The following is a 23,487-nucleotide window of genomic DNA, read 5'->3' on the forward strand; positions in this document are numbered from 1 at the left end:
GCTCTGCACACAGTAAGCGCTCAATAAATAGGATTGATTGATTGATTGTACCTATCTATCTTATTTTGTTAGTATGGTTTTGTCGACTGTGAGCCCACTGTTGGGTAGGGACTGTCGCCAAATTGTACTTCCCAAGCGCTTAGCACAGCGCTCTGCACACAGCGGGCGCTCCGTAAGTACGATTGGGTGAATAAATGCTGAGGAGGAGGAGGAGGAGGAGGCCGGCCCCCCGCCCCTCGCTTCCCCTCACGCCACCCCCCCCCCCGCCCCTCGGTGGCGCCAGTGCGCCTGCGCCCGCGCATGCGCGTCTCCCCTTCCTGCTCCCGCCCTTCCTGGTGACCAACCCGCGCGCGCGCGCGCACACACACACACACACACACACACACACACACACACACATATACACGGTCCGAGTCCCACATTCCCACACCGTGTCCCCCCCCTCCGCCGTCCGGTTGGGCCCCGCCGTTTCCCGCCGCCGTTGAGGCACCGGCCCGGGCCCCCCCCCTCCCCCTCCCCCCCCGACCGACCGGTAACGGTACGGCCCCGGCCCGCAGGCCTCGCCCCCTCCCCTCGGCGGGGCCGCGCCGGTGAGTGGCGGGCGGGGAGCTGAGGCGAAGGCGGGCCCTCTGAGGGGAGGGTGGGAAGACGACGACGGCGGCGGCGGCGGCGGCGACGGGGAGGAGGAGAAGCCTTAGAGTGAGTGGGTGGGTGGCGGAGTTGGTGCTGGGAAACCCGGGGCTGACCGTCGTCGATCGTATTTATTGAGCGCTTACTATGTGCGGAGCACTGTGCTGAGCGCCCACGTTGACAACGGGCGGGAGGTGAGCGCCGAGGGGCTCCCCTCAGCCCCCCCACTGGGGAGGGAGGGGAGGGGGAGGCTCCCCGGGCCGCCTGAGGAATCGGACGGGGGCCATGGGGGGAGCCCACTGTTGGGTCGGGACTGTCCCTAGGTGTTGCCAGTTTGTCCTTCCCGAGCGCTTAGTCCAGTGCTCTGCACAGAGCAAGCGCTCAATAAATACGATTGAGGAGGAGGGACGGGGAAACTGAGGCTGGGCGGGGCGAGGCCGCCACTTCCCTCTCCCCAACTTTCGCCCAGGCCGTCGCGACCCCCGGGCCCGGACGGCCGATCCGAAGGATGGGCCCCGCCGGGGTGACCCGCGGACTCCAGGAGGTACGGTCAGTCGCGATGTGTTGCCGGTTTGGACTTCCCCAGCGCTTAGTACGGTGCTGTGCACGTAGTAAGCGCTCAGTAAATCCGATTGGTGATGAAGATGATATGTTGCCAGTTTGGACTTCCCAAGCGCTTAGTACAGTGCTGTGCACGTAGTAAGCGCTCAATAAATACGATTGGTGATGAAGATGATATGTTGCCAGTTTGGACTTCCCCAGCGCTTAGTACAGTGCTCTGCACGTAGCAAGCGCTCAATAAATACGATTGGTGATGAAGATGATATGTTGCCAGTTTGGACTTCCCCAGCGCTTAGTACAGTGCTCTGCACGTAGCAAGCGCTCAGTAAATACGATTGGTGATGAAGATGATATGTTGCCAGTTTGGACTTCCCCAGCGCTTAGTACAGTGCTCTGCCCGTAGTAAGCGCTCAGTAAATACGATTGGTGATGAAGATGATATGTTGCCAGTTTGGACTTCCCAAGCGCTTAGTACAGTGCTGTGCACGTAGCAAGCGCTCAATAAATACGATTGATGATGATGATGATATGTTGCCAATTTGGACTTCCCAAGCGCTTAGTACAGTGCTCTGCACGTAGCATGTTTGGTTGTGTTCTCTGTCTCCCCCTTTTAGACTGGGAGCCCAGTGTTGGGTAGGGACTGTCTCTATGTGTTGCCAATTTGGACTTCCCAAGCGCTTAGTACAGTGCTCTGCACGTAGTAAGCGCTCAATAAATACGATTGATGATGATGATGATGATATGTTGCCAATTTGGACTTCCCAAGCGCTTAGTACAGTGCTGTGCACGTAGTAAGCGCTCAATAAATACGATTGATGATGATGATGATGATATGTTGCCAGTTTGGACTTCCCCAGCGCTTAGTACAGTGCTCTGCACGTAGTAAGCGCTCAGTAAATACGATTGGTGATGAAGATAATATGTTGCCAGTTTGGACTTCCCAAGCGCTTAGTACAGTGCTGTGCACGTAGCAAGCGCTCAATAAATACGATTGGTGATGAAGATGATATGTTGCCAGTTTGGACTTCCCCAGCGCTTAGTACAGTGCTCTGCACGTAGCAAGCGCTCAATAAATACGATTGGTGATGAAGATGATATGTTGCCAGTTTGGACTTCCCCAGCGCTTAGTACAGTGCTGTGCACGTAGTAAGCGCTCAATAAATACGATTGGCCCAATGCTGGGTAGGGACTGTCTCTATGTGTTGCCAGTTTGGACTTCCCCAGCGCTTAGTACAGTGCTCTGCACGTAGTAAGCGCTCAATAAATACGATTGATGATGATGATGATATGTTGCCAATTTGGACTTCCCCAGCGCTTAGTACAGTGCTCTGCACGTAGCAAGCGCTCAATAAATACGATTGGTGATGAAGATGATATGTTGCCAGTTTGGACTTCCCCAGCGCTTAGTACAGTGCTGTGCACGTAGCAAGCGCTCAATAAATACGATTGATGATGATGATGATATGTTGCCAACTTGGACTTCCCCAGCGCTTAGTACAGTGCTCTGCACGTAGCAAGCGCTCAGTAAATACGATTGGTGATGAAGATGATACGTTGCCAGTTTGGACTTCCCCAGCGCTTAGTACAGTGCTCTGCACGTAGTAAGCGCTCAATAAATACGATTGATGATGATGATGATATGTTGCCAATTTGGACTTCCCAAGCGCTTAGTACAGTGCTCTGCACGTAGCAAGCGCTCAATAAATACGATTGGTGATGAAGATGATATGTTGCCAGTTTGGACTTCCCCAGCGCTTAGTACAGTGCTGTGCACGTAGTAAGCGCTCAATAAATACGATTGATGATGAAGATGATATGTTGCCAGTTTGGACTTCCCCAGCGCTTAGTACAGTGCTCTGCCCGTAGTAAGCGCTCAGTAAATACGATTGGTGATGAAGATGATATGTTGCCAGTTTGGACTTCCCCAGCGCTTAGTACAGTGCTCTGCACGTAGTAAGCGCTCAGTAAATACGATTGATGATGAAGATGATATGTTGCCAATTTGGACTTCCCCAGCGCTTAGTACAGTGCTCTGCCCGTAGTAAGCGCTCAATAAATACGATTGGTGATGAAGATGATATGTTGCCAGTTTGGACTTCCCCAGCGCTTAGTACAGTGCTCTGCACGTAGCAAGCGCTCAATAAATACGATTGGTGATGAAGATGATATGTTGCCAATTTGGACTTCCCCAGCGCTTAGTACAGTGCTCTGCACGTAGCAAGCGCTCAGTAAATACGATTGGTGATGAAGATGATATGTTGCCAGTTTGGACTTCCCCAGCGCTTAGTACAGTGCTCTGCCCGTAGTAAGCGCTCAATAAATACGATTGGTGATGAAGATGATATGTTGCCAGTTTGGACTTCCCCAGCGCTTAGTACAGTGCTCTGCACGTAGCAAGCGCTCAATAAATACGATTGGTGATGAAGATGATATGTTGCCAATTTGGACTTCCCCAGCGCTTAGTACAGTGCTCTGCATGTAGCAAGCGCTCAGTAAATACGATTGGTGATGAAGATGATATGTTGCCAGTTTGGACTTCCCAAGCGCTTAGTACAGTGCTCTGCACGTAATAAGCGCTCAATAAATACGATTGATGATGATGATGATATGTTGCCAATTTGGACTTCCCAAGCGCTTAGTACAGTGCTCTGCACGTAGCATGTTTGTGTTCTCTGTCTCCCCCTTTTAGACTGGGAGCCCAATGCTGGGTAGGGACTGTCTCTATGTGTTGCCAGTTTGGACTTCCCCAGCGCTTAGTACAGTGCTCTGCATGTAGTAAGCGCTCCATAAATACGATTGATGATGAAGATGATATGTTGCCAATTTGGACTTCCCCAGCGCTTAGTACAGTGCTCTGCACGTAGCAAGCGCTCAGTAAATACGATTGGTGATGAAGATGATATGTTGCCAGTTTGGACTTCCCCAGCGCTTAGTACAGTGCTCTGCACGTAGTAAGCGCTCAGTAAATACGATTGGTGATGAAGATGATATGTTGCCAGTTTGGACTTCCCAAGCGCTTAGTACAGTGCTGTGCACGTAGTAAGCGCTCAATAAATACGATTGGTGATGAAGATGATATGTTGCCAGTTTGGACTTCCCCAGCGCTTAGTACAGTGCTCTGCACGTAGTAAGCGCTCAATAAATACGATTGGTGATGAAGATGATATGTTGCCAATTTGGACTTCCCCAGCGCTTAGTACAGTGCTCTGCACGTAGCAAGCGCTCAATAAATACGATTGGTGATGAAGATGATACGTTGCCAGTTTGGACTTCCCCAGCGCTTAGTACAGTGCTCTGCACGTAGCAAGCGCTCAATAAATACGATTGATGATGAAGATGATATGTTGCCGATTTGGACTTCCCAAGCGCTTAGTACAGTGCTCTGCACGTAGTAAGCGCTCAATAAATACGATTGATGATGATGATGATATGTTGCCAATTTGGACTTCCCAAGCGCTTAGTACAGTGCTCTGCACGTAGCACGTTTGGTTGTGTTCCCTGTCTCCCCCTTTTAGACTGGGAGCCCAATGTTGGGTAGGGACTGTCTCTATGTGTTGCCGATTTGGACTTCCCAAGCGCTTAGTACAGTGCTCTGCACGTAGTAAGCGCTCAATAAATACGATTGATGATGATGACCATCTTACCTCCTTCCCTTCCCCACAGCACCTGTGTATATGTTTGTACATATTTATTACTCTATTTATTTTGCTTGTACATATCTATTCTATTTATTTTATTCTGTTGGCATGTTTGGTTTTGTTCTCTGTCTCCCCCTTTTAGACTGGGAGCCCAATGCTGGGCAGGGACTGTCTCTATGTGTTGCCAATTTGGACTTCCCAAGCGCTTAGTACAGTGCTCTGCCCGTAGTAAGCGCTCAATAAATACGATTGATGATGATGACCATCTTACCTCCTTCCCTTCCCCACAGCACCTGTATATATGTATATATGGTTGTACATATTTATTACTCTATTTATTTCGCTTGTACATATCTATTCTATTTATTTTATTTTGTTAACATGTTTGGTTTTGTTCCCTGTCTCCCCCTTTTAGACTGTGAGCCCAATGTTGGGTAGGGACTGTCTCTATGTGTTGCCAACTTGTATCTTCCCAAGCGCTTAGTACAGTGCTCTGCACACAGTAAGTGCTCAATAAATACGATTGATTGATTGATTGATAGTACTCCCCAGTTGAGACCTACCGTTTATGTTTGTTATTCTATTTATTTTATTAATATGTTTTGTTTTGTTTAGACTGTGAGCCCAATGTTGGGTAGGGACTGTCTCAATGTGTTGCCGATTTGGACTTCCGAAGCGCTTAGTACAGTGCTCTGCCCGTAGTAAGCGCTCAATAAATACGACTGATGATGATGACCATCTTACCTCCTTCCCTTCCCCACAGCACCTGTCTATATGTATATATGTTTGTACATATTTATTACTCTATTTATTTATTTATTTTACTTGTACATATCTATTCTATTTATTTTATTTTGTTAGCATGTTTGGTTTTGTTCCCTGTCTCCCCCTTTTAGACTGTGAGCCCAATGTTGGGTAGGGACTGTCTCTATGTGTTGCCAATTTGTACTTCCCAAGCGCTTAGTACAGTGCTCTGCACGTAGGAAGCGCTCAATAAATACGACTGATGATGATGACCATCTTACCTCCTTCCCTTCCCCACAGTACCTGTATATATGTTTGTACATATTTATTACTCTATTTATTTATTTTACTTGTACATATCTATTCTATTTTATTTTGTTAGCATGTTGGGTTTTGTTCTCTGTCTCCCCCTTTTAGACTGTGAGCCCAATGTTGGGTAGGGACTGTCTCTTTGTGTTGCCAATTTGGACTTCCGAAGCGCTTAGTACAGTGCTCTGCACATAGTAAGCGCTCAATAAATACGATTGATGATGATGACGACCACCGGGCACGGGGCGTCTGCACCACGGGTCTGGGCCCACCCAGGGACCGAAGGGTGGGCCGCCTGCGCCAGCTCCACCCGAGTGAAACTAAAATACACCATCTGCGGACCTCCGCGCTCCCTTCCTCTACCCCCGTGGCATCTGTGAGCCCCATCCTTCCTCTCGTCCCCCTCTCCATCCCCCCCCATCTTACTTCCTTCCCTTCCCCACAGCACCTGTATATATGTATATATGTTTGTACATATTTATCACTCTATTTTACTTGTACCTATCTATTCTATTTATTTTATTTTGTTAGTATGTTTGGTTTTGTTCTCTGTCTCCCCCTTCTACCCTGTGAGCCCACTGTTGGGTAGGGACTGTCTCTATATGTTGCCAATTTGTACTTCCCAAGCGCTTAGTACGGTGCTCTGCACATAGCAAGCGCGTAATAAATACGATTGATGATGATGATGATGATACATACAGCGTGGCTCAGTGGAAAGAGCCTGGGCTTTGGAGTCAGAGTTCATGGGTTCAAATCCCGGCTCCGCCAATTGCCAGCTGTGTGACTTTGGGCAAGTCACTTAACTTCTCTGTGCCTCAGTTACCTCATCTGTAAAAAGGGGATTAAGACTGTGAGCCCCACGTGGGACAACCCAATCACTTTGTAATCTCCCCAGTGCTTAGAACAGTGCTTTGCACATAGTAAGTGCTTAATAAATGCCATCATTATTATTATTATTATTCTATGTATTTTATTTTGTTAGTATGTTTGGTTTTGTTATCTGTCTCCCCCTTCTAGACTGTGAGCCCACTGTTGGGTAGGGACTGTCTCTATATGTTGCCAATTTGTACTTCCCAAGCGCTTAGCACAGTGCTCTGCACACAGTAAGCGCTCAATAAATACGATTGATGATGACCAGCGGCGTGGTACCGGCCCACTTGGGTGGGTGGGTGGTTTGCTACAGAAGGATGAACGTGTTCGTGACTAGAGAAGCAGCGTGGCTTAGTGGAAAGAGCCTGGGCTTGAGAGTCAGAGATCATAGGTTCAAATCCCGGCTGTGTGACTTTGGGCAAGTCACTTAACTTCCCTGGGCCTCAGTTAAGTATGTTTGGTTGTGTTCTCTGTCTCCTCCTTTTAGACTGTGAGCCCACTGTTGGGTAGGGACTGTCTCTATATGTTGCCAACTTGGACTTCCCAAGCGCTTAGTACAGTGCTCCGCACACAGTAAGCGCTCAATAAATACGATTGATGATGATGTAAAATGGGGATTGATTGTGAGCCCCACATGGGACAATCTGATCACCTTGTATCCTCCCCAGCGCCTAGAACAGTGCTTTGCATATAGTCAGCGCTTAACAAATACCAAAATTATTTATTATTATTATTAATTATTATTATTATTATTATTATTGGCCTGGGGGCTAGTCTGGAACTCGTGTTTCACCAGACCCCGGAGTCCCGCACACCGGTAACGTCCCTTCACATTTAAACCAAAGGCTACGATGAGCTGGATCTGGAAGTTTGCGGATTCTGTCCCGAGGCACACCACACCAATCCGTGGGAGTATGGGAGAAACGAATATTCTCTTTTACGGGCATGAGGATTCATAAAATATAATTCGTATCTCCTGTAGTCCACATGTCCTGTCCTTAAGGGATGCATTTAAGGGGGAGACCAGTTCTTCTAGACTGTGAGCCCGCTGTTGGGTAGGGACTGTCTCTACGTGTTGCCGACTTGTACTTCCCAAGCGCTTAGTACAGTGTTCTGCACACAGTAAGCGCTCAATAAATACAGTTGATTGATTGATTGATTCTCCACTTGCTGCTAGCCTGGCTCCTAACAGCTTAACCTACATGGGCGGCTTTTACTTCTTTTAACTTTTCTAGTATACGTGGTGAATGGGTGCTCACCATCTCAGACATCTGCATGCCTCAGTAAGTAGGAGCTTAGGACTAGAGAGGAACTTCAAAAAATTATGCCAATTCGTATCCTGAATGCATCCTGTGACATTGGTAAATCTGTTCATTCTGAGGAAGTAGATTATAGTGGGGCTTTTTGTGCTTCTTTTAAGAGAGTTGCCCCTAAGATGCCAAATAAGTTTCAAAATCTTGTATAAAACTACCCGATGATAATTGAACATTGGCACTCAGAGCAAATGAACACACCCACTCCCTTCAAATAAATTAAAGTTCAAGGGTTCTGTGTAACTTTCTGAATGAGGTGAAGACAGTGGGCAGTTCAACAGATTTGTCAAAATGGGTGCCCATCGAAGATCTTTTCAAACTAAACATGGTGTTGTAATACTAATATGCTAAAAGGAAAATTCATCATCATTAGTATTTACCAAACATCTGTTGGGTGCATCACAGTGTTCTAGGCCCCTGGAAGGGTACAGCTAAAGACACAGTTTCTGCCCTTTCAAATTATGTTTCTACCATGGCTTTTTCTGTCCATATCTACTTTAAATGTAAGTACTCATTTTTTTATGGTATTTTTTCAGCGCTTACTACGTGCCAGGCACTGTATTAAGTGCTGCGATAACCTGGTTGGACACGGTTCCTGTCCCACATGGGGCACTCAGTGTTAATCCGTTGCTCAGATGAGGAAACAGAGGCTCAGTGAAGTGACTTGCCCAAGGTCACATAGCCAACAACAAATGGCAGAGCCAGGGATTAAAGAACCCAAGTCCTTCTGACTACTAGGCCACACCGCTTCTCGTTACTTTAATTATTGAAGCATTTGGACTAAATGAAAGGTTCAGATTTAAATTTAAATCATAACTCGAATCAGGTAAAATAAGAATTTCCAGGCTTACATTAAAGTGGATCTAGAGCTCCGTTGGGACTTTCGTGCAACTTAAATGTTGAGCACTCTGGTTTGGACCCATGCACTCTGTGTGCACTTTACTTAAAATAAGTAAACTTGGGTTTCATAAACGTATTGAGATTCTTAAATTTGGGGTCATCTTTTTTTTATATGCCGGTTTACCAGTAAGTCGTCTTTTAATAGTTTGGGGACAGTGGTAAGGTTGATTTCATCATTAGAGACCCTGTTAGAGGGATTTAATTTTTTACTGTGGAGAATTCCCTCTTGTCAGTTGTGCAAACTCACACGTCGGAAGTCTTATTGTGACATGTAGGACACAGTTTAATAAATCATTCCTGTTGTGAAAAGGTATAACTTTGAAGCTAGGTTCACAGTTGTTTCAGAAAGCACAGCCTTATGAGATTAAACTTCACCACTCCAAAATTATCGTGATTTCATTGTGTTACCTCTGGATTTTTTCTGCCGAGAAGTACCTTACCAGGCTGCCAGGAGATAGCCAGGAAATGTCAGGATGGTCTCTGGAAAAGCACACTTGTTACTGCGCGCTGGCTTCAGTGCGTGTAGTTGAAAATGCTGAAACTAACTAACGTAGAGATCATCAGTTTCTGTCTTATCAACTTCAAGTGCCTCAGGCATTTTCATTACAGCCCTGCTGGTCATTTATCTAACCAAAATCTCTGTTTTGATGGAATTTGAGGATCATGGGTTTTTTCATAGTCAAAAGAGGATGCTATGTCAGAGCCAAGAATACAGCCTAGGTTATCTTGTTCCCAGAAGAGCATTTGAACCTGCTTACCTTGGGCTAAGTTCTCTAGTTCTCTAATTCTAGGTTGTCTACATAATAATGGCATTTATTAAGCACTTACTATGTGCAAAGCACTGTTCTAAGCGCTGGGGAGTTTACAAGGTGATCGGGTTGTCCCACGTGGGGCTCACAGTCTTAATCCCCATTTTACAGATGAGGGAACTGAGGCACAGAGAAGTTAAGTGACCTGCCCAAAGTCACACAGCTGACAAGTGGCGGAGGCGGGATTTGAACCGATGACCTCTGACTCCAAAGCCCGTGCTCTTTCCACTGAGCCACGCTGCTTCCCCTACATGTCTACATGTCTGAGAATAACTTTCTTAGTTGAAACTTTGATTATTTCCAAGGCTTAGTTGTAATAGACAAGAGTGTCTTAGTAAGCAGCGCCCTAATATGTGAAAAAAAAAATGGTCAAATAGGTATGTAGATGATGGGCAATTCAGTATTGATTGCCATCATTTTGGGTAATGCTCTGCCTGCTGGCTGATAGATGTGCTTTTCAAAAAGTGGTAAATCATAAATCCTTCTATCATAAGCCATTAAAATCATGATCATTTTTAAACCATCCTTTGCAGATCCCGTAGTGTGAAAATCATGAATCTGCGTGAGTTCAAAATTTTTGATTAAAAAAAAAATTCCTTCTCCAGGGAGATTTTTAAATATGCAGAACTTTGAACCACACATGACTTTTAGAAAACAACTATTTTGGGACATGCTTAATATCGTCAGGCAGTTTACGAGTCTAAAAGTTCAAGTATCTTTGAAAGAATAAGCTAAGTTAAAAGTCTGCCATCTCCAAGAAATAACTAGAACTTTTTGTAGAACTGTTCAGCTATATTTGATGATGAGGAGCTTTCTAAAAGAAATTGCACTTTGTTTCCTGCAAAGACCTTTTCTTTTTTCTGGGGGGGTACATTTTAAACCTCTTGTAAAGGAGCTTCGTGGAAAGCCTGGCGTTTAAAGTACCTTCCAGAACTGAATGTTTTTAACCTGTCTAAAAAGAGTGGGGTTTTTTATTTGTTTTTGGGTTTTTTGTTTTTGCCAAAGATTTAAGTGATCTAATGTGGTAGTTAAAGCAACAAGATCATCATTGAATGTCTTGAACCATAAATATATTCCTAATGTTGATTTGTTTGGCCGATTAATCTGATGTTTCCAAGTCCTAGTATTTCTGTTTGCGATGCAGGAATTACGCCAGCTGCTGCATTTTGGGAACATTATTGAAGCCTTATGAAACAGGTGGATAAAAAGCCATAAGGTAGCCTTATGAAACATGTACGTTAAAAAAAATTCAATGCGCTTTAACCCAGGAAAGGGTTACAAAAAGCAGTAGTAAGTGAGACTACAAACTTGTCTGTTTAATGTTAAAAATGGGCTCAGTTTTGCTTCAGTTGTTATTTGCTCATCATCATTTGAAGATTTGCATTTCATGGGTCTTTTGGGGGAGTGACTGTTCTTTGAAAGTGCAGAGGAAAACAATCACGAAGTCCATTGATATTCTTTTACTTTGGCAGGTTTGACTTTGAAACATAATGCCAGCTGAGCGTAAAAAGCCGGCAAGCATGGAAGAAAAAGAATCTTTGTTGAACAGCAAAGAGAAAGACTGCAATGAAAGGAGAACTGTGAGCAGCAGGGAAAAACCCAAAGATGATATCAAAATTAGCACCAAGAGAGAGGCAATAAAGGTGCCTGAAGATAAGAAGAAGAAGTTGGAAGAAGATAAACGAAAAAAAGAGGACAAGGAGCGAAAGAAGAAAGAGGAAGAGAAGGTAAAAGCAGAGGAAGAACTAAAGAAAAAGGAGGAAGAGGAAAAGAAGAAACTTGAAGAGGAAGAGAGAAAGAAGCAAGAAGAAGAGGTGAAGCGTCAGCAGGAAGAAGCAGCTGCTCAGTTAAAGTAAGACAGTTCTGTTTACTTTTATTACTAAGTCAGTCTCCTATTTATTGTTCCGAGTATGGGGGGGGATGTCCTTTGGATCCAAAGTAATCAGAAGCCTGGTTTTTTTTGTAATTTTTTTGAGAGCACATTTTCCCATGTCATACTGAACTTTAAAATTAAAACTTTATACGTAAAACACAGTATATCTATACAGCATCATCTATACAGAAAGCCTTCAGTAACTTAAGAAAATTGGAGTTGTACAACTATCAAGGGGCTTCATGCTTCTAAGATATAATATCAGAAGTAAGGCAGTATTTACTTTTGTATATGCATTAATAGGATATTTACAAGAGGAACTCAGACTGCTTTATGGTCTCGGAGACTCTTCCCTCTAAATATTTCTTAGCAAGTAAGGAGTGGTGATCCTTGGGAGAGCAGAGAATCCAAGGATTGGCCATCTCTCTCTACTCCAGCCAGGAAGAGAATTGTTTTATATCTTCTCAAATCTCCAGAGACAGAGTCTACATTTATCATTATTTCATTGGGTATTCCAAACTTAAGTTCTTTCTAAGGTTTAACCGCATCCTTTCTGCTGCAATTTCTGTTTTCTCATTCTGTCCTCAGTGGGAACAACTGTTTGCTATCCCTTATATGTCATTTCAATATAGACGAAGATGATGTGCTTCCCGCTACATTCTTGTTAGTCATCCGAATTTCATAACTTCTTTTAAAGTACAGTAAGCGCTACATTGCTGACTCCTCTTTCCTTGTGTTTCATACTCCTTGTGGTTCTTTCTTGTCTGTTCTTGCATGAAGACAGTTGTGGCTCACTATGTTGCGGGGTGTCTTTTTCTTCTCGAGAGGCATCCCTCTGCTTTTGTCCCTATTGAAGCCCATCCTATTAAAAGCCACTTAGTTCTCCAATTTGCCATAGTAACGTTGATTTTTAACTTCGATTTACCTCCAAACCCTGGACGTCCCAGAGTTAGCAGCAGACGTAATGAATACACTTTTTATTATATCATTCGAGGCATTGATAATAGAGGCCCGTTTTGCAGGATGGTTGGTGGTTGTCCTTGTACGCCAGCCAAGTTCTAACATCCACAAGGTAGGCTGACTGCTTACTTCTGCGTCGGTTTCCTGGTTTGAATTATAAGGAAATTGAGGGTGATGTATAATTTATGAATGGCTAAAATAAAAATGCAAAGTATTATTCGTAGTTGTGTTTGTTTTGATCCTAGAGAGAAAGAGGAAGCACATCAGCTCCACCAGGAAGCGTGGGAACGCCACCAGGCGAGAAAGGAACTCCGTAGCAAAAATCAGAATGCGCCGGAAAACCGACCTGAGGAGAATTTCTTCAGCAGGCTGGACTCAAGTTTGAAGAAGAACACCGCCTTCGTCAAGAAGCTAAAAACAATTACGGAGCAACAGAGAGACTCCTTGTCCCACGATTTTAATGGCCTCAATTTAAGTAAATACATCGCGGAAGCTGTCGCGTCCATCGTGGAAGCGAAGCTGAAAATATCAGATGTGAACTGTGCTGTGCACTTGTGCTCTTTGTTTCATCAGCGGTATGCTGACTTTGCTCCATCACTTCTTCAGGTTTGGAAGAAACATTTTGAAGCAAGAAAAGAGGAAAAAACTCCTAACATTACCAAATTACGAACGGACTTGCGTTTCATTGCAGAGCTGACAATAGTTGGGATTTTCACTGACAAGGAAGGTTTATCCTTAATCTATGAGCAGCTGAAAAACATTATTAATGCAGATCGTGAATCCCATACTCACGTTTCTGTGGTGATTAGCTTTTGCCGGCACTGTGGAGATGATATTGCTGGGTTGGTACCAAGAAAAGTGAAGGGTGCTGCAGAGAAGTTTAATTTGAGTTTTCCTCCTAGTGAGATAATCAGCCCAGAGAAACAGCAGCCTTTCCAGAACCTGTTAAAAGAATACTTTACATCTTTGACCAAACACCTGAAAAGGGACCACAGGGAGCTACAGAATATTGAGAGACAAAACAGGTGATTTTTCAGATATTTCTCAGGATTTGAGAATTTGTTCTGGAGTAAATCTTATTCTTAGTCTTGGTGTCTGTGGAGAAAAATTTAGAAAAGGGGTGAGTGCAGATTAATCGTGGAAATACTGGGAAATTTTCAAAGTGTCATAAGCTCTTTGAACTAGGAACAACTGCTGGGTTTGTTTCCTAGTTAAAGTGAGTCTGGCAATTTTATTGCGGTTTCTAGTCTGTGGAATTTTTTTTTCCCTTGCTTTGGTTTGCTACAGCCCCATTAAGATCAAGGACTGCATTTCTTTCTTTGCCACTTGAGTAATTTTCCTCTTTGCCCCATTTCCCTCTGAATTCTTTTCCCATTCAAGTGGATTAATTTAGGTTGTGTTTTTGTTTACTCTTGTCATTGTTGTGATGGTCATGTAATCTGGGAAATTAAGGAGCAAGAGCATCGAAAAGTCATTGTTGTCATGGAAGTCTCACTTGTAACTATATTTTGGGCCAGATACCTAGTTGGCTGCTTCTTATAAGCAAGCCTGATCCTCTGAAATTATTACTTTTCCCATAGGGTCAGTTCTTCTGCAGTGTGGGGTTTGTTCCTAAAGAACCTTACAGTACAGAAAATTCACGCAACGGTACTCACCCCTTGACTGACACAGTACCCGTAGGTAAAAACCGTTTCTTTCAGCACCCCCCTGGGTTGTATCCAGGTAGAAAGAACATTCCCCAAGTACCTAAAAATGTTCTATCTGAAGTGTGTAATGAAAACATGCGTCATTGCAGAACTGGCTGTGTTCTGGCTCTGAGGACATTAGTGTGGCAGAAGAAAAGTCCTTTCTTGTCCTCTTGACTTTGCCTGTAGCGTAAGGTGTCGGTGAATATTGTTTTAGGTGAATATATGAGAATGGGAGTACTGATGGGCGCAACTTGACTGGCAGGGATGCCGTAAATGAGCCGCTGATTGCAACAGAGTCATTGGGTTTCAGGAAGGAACAGGAATGCCCGAGAAGGGACCGCTGAGAGCTTCAGGAAATGGTGCTGGAGTTAAGTTTGTGTGTCTAAGAGGGCAGTTTTGAAGGTGAACTTGGCTACATTAAAAAAAAAAAGGTATACCTGCATGTCTTTTATGCTGTTGACCCTCCGAAGGGACAGGGACCATGTCTGAATCCCACCTGTGTCTTCTGTCCCAGCGCGTAGTTTAGCTTAGTAAATACTGGGTTACTACTACTTCTGAGGCTGCCTTGGGCTGGAAGGAGGCAGTTTCTAAGTATATTTTCAGACTGAATAATATCCTCGAACTACTTTATGCCATTTTGGCACTTTGCAACTGATGATTTTTCATGTAGAGTTTACTCATTTCACCTGAGGAACAATTTTGAACAGACTGAGAATTTAACATATCCAACAGGCAAATGAGAAAATAGCGGTTATTTGTTTTGGCCTGCAGAACCTTCTTCCTCCTCCTCCCCTACATTTTAGGCCTCCTTGGGTTAGAGAGCTCTGTGGGCCTCTAATCACATGGAGCCTGGTGTACGTGCGTGAGGAATTGATAGTGTCCTGAAGCCCCTCTTCTCTCCTCAGGGATAATTACTCGTGTGCTCTCCCTCCTAACCTTAAATGAGGTCAGGTGTCAGGCAGGGTACCAGTTCACACTTCTCGAGTTTGGCAGAGGCCCATGAGAGGGCTCACAGGATCCAGTTTGTGCCCCTGGGAACTTTCCTGCTAAGATGACATGAGCACTTGCATCCCACATACCCAAGTCGACACTAACCATTTTTTAGAGTAGCTTTTTTTTCATTTTCTCTCTGTTTTTCAGGGTCAGTTTTCCATTTTTCTCATTTGGCAGATACTTAAAGGGATCGATAGATGATCGACAATCTTATATTTGCTGCGGTGCATCGTACTGTGGTTGGCACTTAGTGAATGCATAATGTCAGTAATAATGGGTAAAAAAAAAAAAGAAAAAGTCAATCACTAGATGAGGGATTGTGGAGGAAAGTGAGTTCCCTCACCCCAGTGAGAAGGAGCTGGCCTAAGGTGCTGGCAATTATCCATCTCCTGTACCTGCTGCAGCTTGATGCTCAGCCCTGCCCCGTGGGCTACAGAGGAAGGCTGGGTAGGAGCTTGACTCGGAGAATAGAGGGAGGAGCCAGTTCCTGAATAGATACCTCACTCAGCCAGCTTCACAAGTAGAGTTGTGTCTCTAGACTAATCTTTACTATATTAAAAGAAATTATTTGCTGAAACGGCTTACCGGCTTCCCCAGTTCTAGTCTCAGGAGAGTGGGGTGCTACTGCAGCTTTGTTACATAGCAAAACTAAGGTTTATATTGAGATATTTAAGCGCTTACTATGTGCCAGGCACTGCTCTAAATGCTAGGGTAGATCCCAGGTAATCAGGTTGGACACAGTCCAAGTCCCACATGGGGCTCACGGTCTTAATCCCCATTTTACAGATGAGGTAACTGAGGCACAGAGAAGTTAAATGACTTGCCCAGGGTGACACAGCGGACAAGTGGTGGGGCCGGGACAAGAACCCAGGACCGTCCGACTCCCAGGGCCGTGCTCTGAGGTCTCGGTACTATGTGCTTTGCCCATAATAAGCGCTTAATAAATGCCATCATTACTATTACTGGCCTAAACTAGAATTCTTACAAGAACTGACCATCTGGATTGCATCTTTCAAGGTCTATACCTAGCCACAGTCCTTTAAAAATTCAGTATTCAAAATATTCCTCTAGTTTTCTGTTTGAGGTTAGTTTTAGTAAACATAATAGGCATTTTTTGGTATTTTCAAGAGGCATTTTTTTCCTTGACATTTTGAAGTAGAAATAATCAAGTTATAAAAGCCTGCAAAGCAGTTATAACTATATAGTTTTGAAAATGATTCTTGTATTAAAGTTTGATTCACTAGACTGGGTTTGTTAGGTGAGTGGACCATGTGGAGAAAGTGACCTGCCTCCTTTTCCTTAATGGAAATCTGAAATGGGTTACAGGAATGTTTCCGGGGAGTCAAACTGCTGTGGGAAAGCGTAGGGGCAGAGGAACTCTTGAAGGTAATGGAATCTAGTCTTAGACGGCAAGAGTTAGGAGCCAGTAGCAACATATATCCTAGCATGACGTGTCAGGCCATTCTTACTGGTATAGCTGAGCGTGGGCCAAGATCCTGTTTCGATGTAGAACAGGGACTGTGTCCAACCTAATTCAGTTGGGTCTACCCCAGTGCTTAGAGCAGGGTTTGACCCATAGTAAACGCTTAACAAAGTGCCACAAAAAAAAAAAGGTTGATCCCAGAAATTGTGGGGCTTATAGTCATGACCTGACTTTAAATTTTCTCTCAGCTTGGATTTCCTACGCCCAGTCTGATTTCATTAGTGAGTGAGGGTGGGCTTGTGGGTGTTTACTCTAAGTTCATATGGAGAAGTGATCTGGAAAATGGGGATGAAGATTGCGAGCCGCACATGGGACAACCTGATCACCTTGTATCCCCCCAACGCTTAGAACAGTGCTTTGCACATAGTAAGCGCTTAAAAAGCACCATCATTATTATTATTATTATGATTATTCTGTGGGCCTCAGTGACCTCATCTGTCAAATGGGGATGAAGACTGTGAGCCCCCCGTGGGACAACCTGATCACTTTGTAACCTCCCCAGCGCTTAGAACAGTGCTCTGCACATAGTAAGCGCTTAACAAATGCCATCATTATTATTATATTACACACAAGCACAATAGTCAACAGTGCCTGTGGATTTGATCATTCTGATTGATTGGGGTAGACTGTGGGCAGGGAGCGTGTCTACCAACTCGACTACACAGGGCTCTCCCAAGTGCTTAGTACAGTGCTCTGCATCCAGTAAGTGTTCAGTAAATATGATTAATTGATGGGTAGAGAGGTAATACTCAAAGCTCCCAGGATCTAGGTCATCTAGGCTGTGCTGCTCAAGTTTGGAGTGGACATGTGCTATGGCCTGGGTTGGGGAAGTATCTATAGGCTAGGCTGGGGCACAGTAGAATGTAATCACCTTGCACGAAGGTAGCATCGCTTGTTTATAGTGGCCACTTTAGAGTCAGTTTCCAAGTTGGTGATACAGGTATCCAGAATAGTTTTTTTTTTCCTCATTTGTTTTTGTTGGTTTTAATGCTGTGTGTCAGGTACTCTACTAAGCACTGGGGTAGATGGAGAAGCAGCGTGTCCCAGTGGAAAGAGCATGGGCTTTGGAGTCGGAGGTCACGGGTTCAAATCCCAGCTCTGCCAATTGTTAGCTGTGTGACTTTGGGCAAGTCACTTCACTTCTCTGTGCCTCAGTTACCTCATCTGTAAAAATGGGGATTAAGACTGAGAGCCCCCTGTGGTGCAACCTGATCACCTTGTAACCTCCCCAGTGTTTAGAACAGTGCTTTGCACATAGTAAGCACTTAATAAATGCCATCATTTTTATTATTATTATACAAGATAATCAGGTTGGACACAGTCCCTATGCCGCATAGGGCTCGCAGTCTTAATCCCCATTTTACAGATGAGGAATTTAGAAGTGACTTGCCCATATTCACATAACAGACAAGTGACAGAACCCAAATTAGAATCTAGGTCCTCTGACTCCTGAGCCCGAGCTCTTTCCACTAGGCCTCGCTGCTGCAGAACTGAAAGTGAAGCCATGACCTGGGCCCCCTCCAGACATGCCCCTCTATGCTGATGTTGCGTGTTAGGGACCTGGTCAGAGTCATGGTGGATGCCCCAAATCGGCAGCTCCTTCCAGAATTTTGGCTTGCTCAGTAGATCCTCTTAAGGACCATTCTTGGTTGCTGTTGTTCAGTGTGGACATCCTTTTAGCTTTAAGCATTTATATAATGTGCTCCCTGTTATCTGAACAACTGTAGAACTGGTGACCTTAAGCTGTGTGGGCCCATCTAGAATTGGAACATTTGTTCTGCTGTACTCCCAGCCCGGCTGGCCCTATGTGGTGCCGATTTCTGCCCTTCAGCCAATTCCTCTGTTTCCAGAAAGTTGGAAGAGTTGTTTTAGGAGTCTTTTTCCAGTCTTTGGCTGGCTTCCTGGAAGACAGGGTCTGTGCTGAGGTAGGTCAGGTTTCAGAACACCCCAACAGCAATATCCCCAAGGAGTCCTTCCTGTGCTCTAACTGTTTCTAGTTTACAAAGCTCTTTAGCTGTGTGTTTTCTCCTCCATTACAAAAGATCTTCAGGAGAAATTGGCAAAACCGTTTCATTGAGTGGTCACTGCAGTCAGGTGCTGCAAAGCATCACTTTGAGGGTTTTTAATGTTTTTTTTTTTCTAAACTGGCATTCTTTTGAAATCCAAAGCCTGAGTGGAGAAAGCACATCTTCATTTTCATTAAGAGGACAAGAAAGGACAAGTCAAGAGGACAAGAAAGGATTTTTCTTAGCACTTTTCATTTCAGTTTATCAAAAGAGCAAAATGCAAAAAAATCCTTTTGTACCTATGTAGGTGTGTGTTTGTATTGGTCAGTGTAACTGACATGTCTAGGACTAGAAGCCCCTATTTCTGTTGTCCGGTCTATGGGAAATTAGATTTCATAATAAATTGTTTACTTTAAAGTTGAACTTTCAGATACATATTTCATACTTGGGAGTTGTGCCTTTGCCTAAGAGTTTCTTAGGCATTTGGAAAAATCTGGCTCTTTTTTTTTTTTTTTGTCAGTCTCACTGTTTGGATTCTCATTTGCCCTAGGCTTTGTCCAGAAAACTGGGGAGTCTACTAGGGATTTCTTTTATTTTTATTGACATTAATTGCTGCCAGCCCTTCAACTGTTAGAGCTGTCGTATTACTGGAGGTCAGCTTTTGTAGATGTGTTTTAAAAATTGGGCAGCCCAGACCCATTTTCACTTTTCTACAAAAGTCTCTCTGGGCATGTTTGCACTTCACATTCATTCATTCATTCAATCATATTTATTGAGCGCTTACTGTGTGCAGAGCACTGTACTAAGCGCTTGGGAAGTACAAGTTGGCAACATATAGAGAGATGGTCTCTACCCAACAGCAGGCTCACAGTCTAGAAGGGGGAGACAGACAACGAAACAAAACATATTAACAAAATAAAATAAATAGAATAAATATGCACAAGTAAACTAAATAGAGTAATAAATACGTACAAACATATATACATATATACAGATGCTGTGGGGAGGGGAAGGAGGTAAGGCCGGTGGAGGGGGAGGAGGGGGCTCAGTCTGGGAAGGCCTCCTGGAGTAGGTGAGCTCTCAGTAGGGCTTTGAAGGGAGAAAGAGAGCTAGCTTGGCGGATGTGCGGAGGGAGGGCATTCCAGGCCAGGGAGAGGACGTGGGCCGGGGTCAACGGCGGGACAGGCGAGAATGAGGCACAGTGAGGAGGTTAGCGGCAGAGGAGTGGAGGGTGTGGGCTGGGCTGTAGAAGGAAAGAAAGGAGGTGAGGTAGGAGGGGGCGAGGTGATGGAGAGCCTTGAAGCTAAGAGTGAGGAGTTTTTGCCTGATATGTAGGTTGATTGGTAGCCACTGGAGATTTTTGAGGAGAGGAGTAACATGCGCAGAGCGTTTCTGCACAAAGGTGATCCAGGCAGCGGCGTGAAGTATAGATTGAAGTGGGGAGAGACAGGAAGATGGGAGATTAGAGAGGAGGCTGATGCAGTAATCCAGTCGGGATAGGATGAGAGATTGAACGAGCCGGGTAGCGGTTTGGATGGAGAGGAAAGGGCGGATCTTGGCGATGTTGCGGAGGTGAGACTGGCAGATTTTGGTGACGGATTGGATGTAAGAGGTGAACGAGAGAGCGGAGTCAAGGATGACACCAAGGTTGCAGGCTTGTGAGACGGGAAGGACGGTAGTGCCGTCAACAGTGATGGGAAAGTCAGGGAGAGGGCAGGGTTTGGGAGGGAGGATAAGGAGTTCAGTCTTGGACATGTTGAGTTTTAGATGGCGGGCAGACATCCAGATGGAGATGTCTTGAAGGCAAGAGGAGATACGAGCCTGGAGGGAGGGAGAGAGAGCAGTCCAATCCCACGTTCATCTGCATAAGGCCCACTAACTTCCCGATGGGGCAGGTTGGACTGACACAAAGCTGAACATAATTGGGGTTGGCCAAGCTCAGAGAGCTCCCACCTCCCTCCTCTACCAGCCCAATTTTAAGGAAAGATTGAGGTGAAAGAAAGATGCTAAATGCATGTTTTCAATCTTTTTGTTTTGGTCCCAGAAGGACATATAAATTGTGTATTTGCTTTTAGCTCCCACTGTTTAGCCACAGCTTCCATTGATGATATGAGGGAACTGCATTCCATGTTAGATTTCAATTTGGCTCTGATGGCAGATTTTTCTTTCTCGTGGAAATATGTGTATGAGAGTACTCTGATTTTATTGGGCTGAAGACATAGGAAGGTGGCACTTATCAGATTATTAGCTTGTGTCACCTTCCTTTGCCTAGAGCACAATAAAATCAGAGTACTCTCACAAACATTTCCATGAAAACTGGACAGTAAGGAAGCAGAAAAAATATTGCAGAGAATTACTGGTGACAGATTTCTCTAGCTTTTGGGCATGTGCTTAATTCGCATTACTGCACAAGGTTAAAACCAAAATGAATTTATTGTGTAATTGCCAAGGTTTTTTGATTTATAGTGTGGTGACAATTTACAGAATTTTTGAACTAATGTGATTCTGTAATTTTCTACGCTGTAACTACTGAGAGAATTCTGTAATATTGATTTCTGTCTCACGGACCCTTCCCATTGCTTTGCCTAATGTTTTAAATCAGGTTTATAGTTGATGTCTTTCTACAGTGGCATTGTATACATTCCCTAATGCACACTGGGGACTTAATAAATATAAAATTCCAAGTTGATTTCAATATATCAGCTAGGAAAATATAAAAGAAATTCCCCTGGCCTGGAATGCCCTCCCTCCGCACATCCGCCAAGCTAGCTCTCTTCCTCCCTTCAAAGCCCTACTGAGAGCTCACCTCCTCCAGGAGGCCTTCCCACACTGAGCCCCCTCCTTCCTCTCCTCCTCCTCCCCCTCCCCATCCCCCCGCCTTACCTCCTTCCCCTCCCCATAGCACCTGTATATATGTATCTATGTTTGTACATATTTATTACTCTATTTTATTTGTACACATTCTATTCATTTTATCTTGTTAATATGTTTCGTTTTGTTGTCTGTCTCCCCCTTCTAGACTGTGAGCCCGCTGTTGGGTAGGGACCGCCTCTATATGTTGCCAACCTGTACTTCCCAAGCGCTTAGTACAGTGCTCTGCACACAGTAAGCGCTCAATAAATATGATTGAACTGAATTGAACTAGTAGAGAGCCCACTTGGTACATCCATTTGAAACAGAAAATACCTTGCTTAGCCTAGTCTTTCAAAAGTCCTGACCTTGAGTCTCTTACTTCCATGTGAAAATAGTCACATGGTCTTCAGAATTATCTTTAAAGTTATCTTTCTGTTACCTCTCACAACTAATTTAAAATTCCATCACTTGGCATTAACAGTATAGGTTACATTGATGAATTTTAACCATCAGTTGTCTTTGATGTAAATGGAGAGGTTAAAATCCCAGTTCCTTTGTATGTTGACTCTACCTGAACTTCTTAATTATTCTCATTACAAAGGTGGAGGAAAACAACATTCAGCTCCACCTTTAATTTACTTCATGAGGGAATGAATTGGAGTCATTCCAATCCAAAATTTATCATTCTGATAAGTAATCTCTTTTTGCATACTGGAAATATCTAATCATTTCAGTATCCTGTCTAACTGGATATTCTCGTTTGTTCAGATGACTAGAATGGGAAAGTTTGCTGAAGGAAAAAGCTCTTCAATTCTGAGTCTTTAAACTTCCAAGATAGAATTGGTGTATTAATTAGTTCATACTGCATTGAATTAGAACAGTGCTTTGCACATAGTAAGCGCTTAATAAATGCCATCATTATTATTTGCCATCATTATTATTATTGAATGAAGAACATATACTACAGTATACGAAGTCTATTTTTAAAGCTACAAGTATTGAAATGCTTTTAGAATGGTATGTTTGGCAATTTGTTGCCTGTACATCTCTGTTGGATAGCAAACTGCTTGAAGGCAGAAACCATACCTTGTATTATTGTTGTATGTTCCCCAAGTCCTCAGAGCAGTGCTCTATGCACCAAAAGCACCCAAATAGCACTGTCATTTATGATGGTATTAAGCAATTTTTACTTTTTAAAGCCCACTGCTAGGTTTCATTAATGGGCCTGACCTATAATTTGCCTTCAAACTTTTAAGGAATTCTATTTTACAAAGTGCTGGCTATATTAGATGATTTTACTAAACAACTAAAACTTGCTTTCAAATTAAAAATAAAATGGGAGTCTTTTGACTGTTATGAACCTATTCTATAGGATAAGGGAACTGTCTAAACATAAATAGCTTATCGTAGCATATAATAATTATGGTATTTGTTAAGCACTTACTATGTGCCAAGCACTATTCTAAGCCCTGGAGAAGTTACTAGAGAATCAGGTTGTCCCACGTGGGGTTCACAGTTTTAATCCCCGTTTTCCAGATGAGGTAATTGAGACACAGGGAAGTTAAGTGACTTGCCCAAGGTCACACAGCAAATGCATGGAAGAGCCGAGATTGGAACCCAGGTCCTGGGTAGTCATTGGAGATTTCTGATGGGAGGGAGGTGAGTGCTGAATGGCATTTTGAGAAGGTGATCCCCACAGTTGTATATAGTATAGGCTGTAGGGGAATGTAGAGGCTATTGAGTGGGAGAACTATGCATGAATCTAAGCATAATCTGACACAAGCTCAGACCAGAATGGTAGCATTTCAGTGGGGGCAAAGAAGAGGCAGATTCAGGAAATGTGGAGGAAGAATCAGC

The 23,487-nt window shown here is 44.0% G+C and overlaps 1 protein-coding gene across 1 annotated transcript in view; it reads left to right on the forward strand.

The window, feature by feature from the left end:
- Nucleotides 1-1,084: 1,084 nt before the first annotated feature.
- Nucleotides 1,085-23,487, forward strand: part of UPF2 (UPF2 regulator of nonsense mediated mRNA decay) — a 60,909-nt gene continuing 38,506 nt past the window's right edge. The window contains 3 exon segments of the mRNA XM_038741021.1: nt 1,085-1,174; nt 11,247-11,626; nt 12,853-13,632. Of these exon segments, the coding sequence (XP_038596949.1) occupies nt 11,265-11,626; nt 12,853-13,632 (1,142 nt within the window). The 5' untranslated portion in view covers nt 1,085-1,174; nt 11,247-11,264.

This window comes from Tachyglossus aculeatus (genome assembly GCF_015852505.1).
Source record: "Tachyglossus aculeatus isolate mTacAcu1 chromosome 12 unlocalized genomic scaffold, mTacAcu1.pri SUPER_6_unloc_1, whole genome shotgun sequence".
Classification (NCBI taxonomy): Eukaryota; Metazoa; Chordata; class Mammalia; order Monotremata; family Tachyglossidae; genus Tachyglossus; species Tachyglossus aculeatus.